This window comes from Eptesicus fuscus, chromosome 6 (assembly GCF_027574615.1).
Source record: "Eptesicus fuscus isolate TK198812 chromosome 6, DD_ASM_mEF_20220401, whole genome shotgun sequence".
Classification (NCBI taxonomy): domain Eukaryota; kingdom Metazoa; phylum Chordata; class Mammalia; order Chiroptera; family Vespertilionidae; genus Eptesicus; species Eptesicus fuscus.
In genome coordinates this window covers 46892833-46900760 of record NC_072478.1, presented here as the reverse complement: position 1 = coordinate 46900760, position 7928 = coordinate 46892833, and the positions used below count along the sequence as shown (strand labels likewise).

General features: G+C 39.8%; 1 protein-coding gene across 1 annotated transcript; it reads left to right on the top strand.

The window, feature by feature from the left end:
* Nucleotides 1-4707: 4707 nt before the first annotated feature.
* Nucleotides 4708-7352, top strand: TKTL2 (transketolase like 2). Its single transcript, XM_008146669.3, has one exon. The coding sequence runs from the start codon at nucleotides 4726-4728 to the stop codon at nucleotides 6643-6645; it is 1920 nt and encodes a 639-aa protein (XP_008144891.3). The 5' UTR covers nucleotides 4708-4725; the 3' UTR covers nucleotides 6646-7352.
* The last annotated feature ends 576 nt before the right edge of the window (nucleotides 7353-7928 follow it).

Here is a 7928-nt window from a genome sequence, read left to right as displayed (position 1 = left end):
AAAATGAATCCCCCTGGTCCTCCTCTCCAATCCAACACTCAGTCACCCAATAATTACCCAATAACTACCCAATAAAATACACCGAGTGGCCGGATTATTATGATCTCTGAACGCATAATAATCTGGCCACTCAGTATATATATTAGAGAGCCGGTGCATGAATTCGTGCATGGGTGGGGTCCAGCCAGCCTGGCCAGGGCGAGGGGACATGGGCAGTTGGCCCGCCTGCCTGCTGGTCGAACTCCTGGTCGAGGGGACAATTTGCATATTAGCCTTTTATTATATAGGATATACATTGAGTGGCCAGATTATTATGCATTCAGAGATCATAATAATCTGGCCACTCAGTGTAGTGTGGAGACATCTTTCGAGATATTTCCCTGTGCTTTAACAAATACAAAGATATGTGTGTGTTTGTGTAGACTGGTTAAGTATTTGTTATATATAGATATAGATATAGATACAATGGGAATACATGCTTCATTTCTAGGATAACCATTAAAAGAATAGAAACAGTGTACCTAACTGAATAGAACACAGAGAAAATAAATGGAATAATTTTTTAAAAACACATTCAAAGCAGGAAAATTTAAAAAAGAGAGAGAAACAGGAATGTAAGAGAAATGGAAAATAAAAATAGGGTGGTAGATTTAAATCCATATGGTTGTGGACTAAGTGCCCTAATTAAAATATTAACGTATTATATTGGATTTAAAACACACAACTATGTCCTGTTTGTAAGAGATAATCTAAAATATAAGGAAACAAAATTTAAAAATCAAAGATGGAACAGGTATGCTAAGCAAATACTAATGAAAAGAATGTTAGTATAGATATATTAATGTTAAACAAAAAAAGACAAAGTCAAGTATTATGGTAGTTAGAAAAGATTACTTCATAAAGATAAAATGTTTCAATTTTAAATATATGTGCTTAATAATATAGCTCTAAATATATAATGGAAAAAACTGATAAATTTTCAAGAAAAAGAAACCAACTGCCTTGGTGGCAAATTACCTTTTTTAGTAATTAATAGGAAAAAATCTGGTAAAATGTTAAAAATGCTTTTGAAAACAACCACAACACAACTTGACCTAACAGGTATATTTAGAATACTATTTCCAGTGCTTGCAGGAATACATTACCCACCCCCAAACCTATTGTCTTACACAAGAATCTTATCCTCACTTGCTCCATACTTGGCCTACTAAACTAATTCAAAACATGGAAGGAAAAAAATGAACTCAGCATCTGTATATTTCTTTTACAAAATTTTATTTTAACAAAACTCAACAGTTCAGATAAAATATAAGTAAACTTAAGTGTTCCCAACCTCTAAATGCAACTCACCTCACAAAGTGAATATGTGTATATATATTTTTTTCCACAAATCATTGTAGACCTCTGGAGTAATCATTAGGTGTGTTGTTTCCTCTACTAAAACCAAGTAGAAAGTGAACTTACCAATTTTGCAATTTATATTTTCTCTCCAAAGCTATTTTTATTAGTGATGCTGATAGGTTTTATTTCTATTTGAAGTATACACTACAATAAATACTTTTCCATACTATTTGAAAAAAAAACATTAGCAAATAAATTACACAAAGGTAAGATAAAACATTTAGTTTTAATAGATTTTAAATCAAGGATCAAAACTGGCACCTTGAAGATATGTTTTGTGTTATGGGTTTTTTTTTCCAACGAAGTGTTCAGAAATTTAAAAATTTTAAATGCCTTTAGATGGGTTTATATTCTCTAGTTTGTCACAGGACCTTTCTCATATAATATCTGACAGCCATAAACTCATGGTACCTTTCTAGCCCAGTAGGCACTTGAGTTTGCTAATCCCTACTCCGTGTGGATAAACCAAAAATAATATATGAATAGTTTCTTCCTATTTGCAGAAAACTTTTGACTGTCTTCCAAAATGACTTCTAAAATGAGTAATGGACATTTTTCCAAGACAACTAAATTTTGGACATGTTGACTTAAAAATATTTGGCTTGCCTTTTGTAAGTGATAACCTCTTCTTAGTAGGGAAAACAGAATGTGGTATCATGTCTGATTTATTTGGCTAAGTTGTGTTCACAGTCACATTACATAATTTTACATTATCAAATTATGCATACTCTATACTTATATGGTTATTTTCAATTGTATACTAGTACTTGTAAATATAAACTAAAAGACGAAAATGCTTAAAGGAAATATTATTAAAAATTAATACAGCCGAAACCGGTTTGGCTCAGTGGATAGAGCATTGGTCTGCGGACTGAAGGGTCCCAGGTTCTATTCCGGTCAAGGGCTTGTACATTGGTTGCGGGCACATCCCCAGTGAGGGGTGTGCAGGAGGCAGCTGGTCGATGTTTCTCTCTCATCGATGTTTCTAGCTCTCTATCCCTCTCCCTTCCTCTCTGAAAAATCAATAAAATATATTTTTTAAAAATTAATACATAACTTTCCACACTTTCTTTTAAAAATATCACTTTAAAATACTTTACATGTCATTTACAAAATATTATTTTATTTATAGTATAAAAATCCACAGTCTTATAAAATGACAACAGGAAATTCATATTCACTACCTAGGTTATTAAATCTCCAAGACCACATTCTTTTCTTAACAAAACTGACCTTTTGGAATGTTAAAGACTTTCTATTTAATACTTTGGGAAATAGTTGTGCAATACTTTAAATCAGTGGTCGGCAAACCGCGGCTTGCAAGCCACATGCGGCTCTTTGGCCCCTTGAGTGTGGCTCTTCCACAAAATACCACGTGCGGGTGCGCACGGACAGTGCAATTGAAACTTCGTGGCCCATGCGCAAAAGTCGGTTTTCGGCTCTCAAAAGAAATTTCAGTCTTTGTACTGTTGATATTTGGCTCTGTTGACTAATGAGTTTGCCAACCACTGCTTTAAATGAATGGAAGAATTTGCAAACTTGAAATGTAAAGCAGATCCTATTTCTCTGGTCTTTTTTCATATGAACATTATCTCATAGATCATGTTTAAATTATCATGTTTACTAATTGGATTTATTAGAATTCTTCTCAGCCAAAATAATAGTGAGCTACCTTTGTTAATATTAACTGCTTCCCAGTCACTCCCTAGTTGTTTGCTATGAATGGGTGTTTTTTTCCCCTCTAATTCCTATCTTTACTCCTAGTCCAACTCTACTTCGTTTTTCTTTTCTTTTCCTTTTTCTAAAAGTATAAGTGAACATTAATTTGCAAAGGGCACTGGGAGTGATGAATACAAGATGACCTCTTAAGGACTTTTCTTTCCAACATTCCTTCAGCAAGTATTAAAATCTTGTGAATGTCATACCATTATGACTTATTTGCATATGTATCCTTGAAAATAACAAAACTAGTTTAAATAGCAAATGACATTTAAAATATTTTTTCTGAGTTATAATGTAAGAGACATATAAAGAGTCGCAAAACTCTTTAGTTGTTTACAACCTGATTGAACACTGAAATCGTCTGGGGAGCTTTAAATATTACTGCTGCCCAGACACATCACCCAGAAATGTCTGGTTCAGAGTGCATCCCAGACATGACATTTTTAAAAACTCCCCAGATAGCTCTAAAGTACAACCAACGTTAGGAACCACTAGTCCATCTACAGATGACTATTTACAACTTTGACTACACATTAGAATCAATGCATGCATTTAAAAAATATAGCTTCCCAACTCTACTTCTAGAAATTTAAGTTCACTTTGTCTGGGGTAGAACCCAGTATTGTGTTTGTTTGTTTGGTTGGTTTTTGTTTTGTTTGTTTGTTTTCAGTGTCGTGATTTTAATGTGAAGTCAATGTTAAGAATTATTACTCAAGAATCAAGATGTTTAACATCAAAGCATGGGAGATGATATACTGTCATTGTGTTTCTTTTTTTTTATATATATAACAAGCTATAACCCTTGCCCAGTAGAAGAACTCAATGACATAAATTCAGTTTTATAACTAAAGTAAATAAATTAATTTTGTTTTTAAAAATTAATATTTATAGTAACAGTAATAGTATTTTAGGGTATACTGGGGGAAATGGCAGTTCTAGATACCCTGCCATTGAGCAGTTTTGGATTTGATCTTGTAATTTTTGGTCGAATTTGTCATTGTAGTTTTACCTCTAAGTTGGAATCTTCTATTGCTCTAAGGACGTCTATGTTGACATAGCATCTCCATAATTGGCTAGATTGAAAGCGACTTTCGATAATTTCTATCAATGCTCTGCTGTAAAGAGTGATGTTTTCAAAACAGAAGCAATGCATATGAAAGAACCACAACCTCACGAATAGTTTCCTATAACATATGGATAGAAGAATAACTCCCTTTGGAATGATGCGTAACATGAGGAAAGGTATCAAAAAACGTAGCCATTGTTAATAATGCTGAACATGCAAGTAACAAAGCAAATATTTAAAACCCACTCCATTGGGCTTGGAAGGAGGTGGTCACGTGCAGAAAGAGCAGCAGAGTCACAGTCACGTGGCGGAAGGATCCCGAGGCAGGCGGTGCGTCCTGGTGGTCAGTCTCGAGACAAAGTCTGGCACGCATGCACGCATGCACGCACGCACGCACGCAGGCACATGAACCCTGGCTGGACAGTTGCTGACCTCCTGACCTCGAGGAGGCGGGGCAAGGACGTGGGTGTCACGTGACTTAACGTGACTGACTTAACGGCCTAGGAGCTGCCGCCAACGTCTGCTCTGCGGGAACCATGGACAGTGCCACCGTGGCCGACGTGGCCGACGACCCCAAGCCCGACGCGGACACCGTGCAGGTGCTGCGGGACCTGGCCAACCGCCTGCGGATCCACTCCATCCGGGCCACGTGCGCCTCCAGCTCCGGCCACCCCACGTCGTGCTGCAGCGCCGCCGAGATCATGTCCGTGCTCTTCTTCCACACGATGCGGTACAAGCAGGCGGACCCCGAGCACCCCGACAACGACCGGTTCGTCCTCTCCAAGGGCCACGCCGCGCCCATCCTCTATGCGGCCTGGGCGGAGGTGGGCGACATCAGCGAGGCGGACCTGCTGAGCCTGCGGAAGATCCACAGCGACCTGGAGGGACACCCCACGCCCAGGCTGGCGTTTGTGGACGTGGCGACCGGCTCGCTGGGGCAAGGGCTAGGGGCCGCGTGCGGGATGGCGTACACCGGCAAGTACTTCGACAAGGCCAGCTACCGCGTCTTCTGCCTCCTGGGAGACGGCGAGTCCTCCGAGGGCTCCATCTGGGAGGCGCTGGCCTTCGCTTCCCACTACAGTTTGGACAACCTCGTGGCGGTCTTCGACGTGAACCGGCTGGGGCAGAGCGGCCCCACGCCCCTGGAGCACTGCACGGACACCTACCAGAAACGCTGCGAAGCCTTCGGGTGGACCACTTACTTGGTGGACGGCCACGACGTGGAGGCCCTGTGCCACGCCTTCTGGCAAGCAGCGCAGGTGAAGAACAAGCCCACGGCCATCGTGTCCAAGACCTTCAAGGGCCGGGGCATTCCAAACGTGGAAGACGCCGAAAACTGGCATGGAAAGCCCATGCCGAAAGAGAGAGCGGATGCCATCATCAAATTAATTGAGAGCCAGATACAGACCAACAAGAACCTCACACCGAGGCCTCCTGTGGAAGACTCGCCTCCCATCAGCATCAAGAATATAAAAATGACCTCTCTGCCTGATTACAAAGTTGGCGACAAGATGGCGACTGATAAGGCATACGGCTTGGCTCTGGCTAAACTGGGTCATGCAAATAAAAGGGTTATCGTCCTGGATGGCGACCCAAAGAACGCCACCTTTTCTGAGATATTCAAGAAAGAACACCCTGAGCGTTTCATTGAGTGTTTCATGGCAGAGCAAAACATGGTCAGTGTGGCCCTGGGCTGTGCCACACGCGATCGCACCATTGCTTTTGTCAGTACCTTCGCCGCCTATTTGACCCGAGCATTTGATCATATCCGCATGGGAGCCATATCCCAAACCAATATCAATCTGATTGGTTCCTACTGCGGGCTATCCATTGGTGAAGATGGACCCTCCCAGATGGCCCTGGAGGACCTAGCCATGTTCCGAAGCATTCCCAATTGCACTGTTTTCTATCCAAGCGATGCCGTCTCGACAGAGCATGCTATTTATCTGGCTGCCAATGCCAAAGGGATGTGCTTCATTCGGACTGGCCCACCAGAAATTGCAGTTATTTATGCCCCAGAAGAAAATTTTGAGATTGGACAGGCCAAGGTCATCCGCCACAGTGTCAATGACAAAGTCACAGTGATTGGAGCCGGAGTTACGCTGCATGAAGCCTTAGCAGCTGCTGACCATCTTTCTGAACAAGGTATTTCTATCCGTGTCATTGACCCATTTACCATTAAACCCCTGGATGCTGCCACCATCATCTCCAATGCAAAAGCTACAGGCGGTCGGGTTATCACAGTGGAAGATCACTACCGGGAAGGTGGCATTGGAGAAGCAGTATGTGCAGCTGTCTCTGGGGAGCCTGACATCCTTGTTCATCAGCTGGCAGTGTCAGGAGTCCCTCGAAGTGGGAAACCTTGCGAATTGCTGGATATGTTTGGAATTAGTGCCAGACACATCATAGCAGCTGTGAAACACACTTTGATGAATTCAGATAGCTGTGTTCTTTAAAAGTCAGTCTGTTGAGTTTGGTCTTAAAATAGTTAATCTTTATTATTGCATTAATGCTAGATGTTATCAAACCATTGTTTATATTATTGTACATTTTTAAAACGTTGAACACCTTTCTTTATTCCTAATTCAGAAATTCAAGTTAACTACCTTTCTGTTAAACTGTGACTATGTACACAAATGCTACGTTCATTTTTGAATAATTGAAGTATAACTTCACAACAACAGCAAACAAAACAGCTATGCCTAATACAAAATTTTCTGAGAAGGCTATAAATAACTGTGTTGGGAATCAAAATAGAGGTAATAGTTTCTTAAATGTTTGTAATTTCCTTGTAAGAAAATGTGAATTTAATTGTAGTCTTAAGTAGCCCAGGTTTTGAAGCAAATTTGAGCTTTTATGTAATGCATTCTACCTGAAGCTTTCCAGATATTGACTGCAGTTTCCTTGAGATTTCCTCAGAAGTTAGAATTCATCTCTCCTCCGTAGTTAAAGGCCATAGAGCAGCAGTGAAGGTTCTTATGATGAATCATACTGCTTTCTTAAAGAGATGAAAGCATAACTAGTTCTAGTCTGCATACTACACAGTTAGGTGAGGTTTCAAAAATGTTTCATTTTTTTCAGTGACCAAAGCAGATTGCTAACTAGCTTATATTCATCTACTAAGATTACTAAAGTGAATGTAATAAAGAATTTTAAAACTTCAGCTTTACTTAGTTTGTGCCATGTATGTGTGATTGGTCTTCTTCTTGGTAAGGAAGAAACTTCTGTCTAAACCAGAAGCAGAAAGAGGCATGTCTCTTAACAATAATCCTGGAAAAAGGTTTGAGCTGCAGATAAGTCGCCAGAGAACAACGTGTGGACTGAAAAGCCATCTCATGCAGACTTGTTACTTTTAGGTGTAAAAACATAAATTATATGGCTAGAATACAAGAAAAGAGTACTTATCAGTCAGGTAAAGTTAAAGATGGACCAAGTTTCAAAACTAAATTTAAAATTAGTCTGTATCTGGTATATTAGGTCATTAGTTTCTTATTTTATTGCCCTTAAGTGCCCTTGTTAAGTGCACCAGGCCTCTAGGATCCTCATAGGATCATTGTACAAATTTGGAAAATTCAAATAAGTAAAAAAAGTACTTATTTATACACACACACGGAAAAAAATCTAACTGTATTTGCTAGCACACAATCTATAACTGTGGATCTGCTAATATAGTCATTCCAATCAAATATTATATATATCCATAAGTGTGGTGGTATTGAATAACAAATCTCCATCCTTA

Excerpts from the sequence above, each read along its gene's own strand:
- TKTL2 (XM_008146669.3), top strand. The coding sequence starts at position 4,726 with ATGGACAGTGCCACCGTGGCCGACGTGGCCGACGACCCCAAGCCCGAC.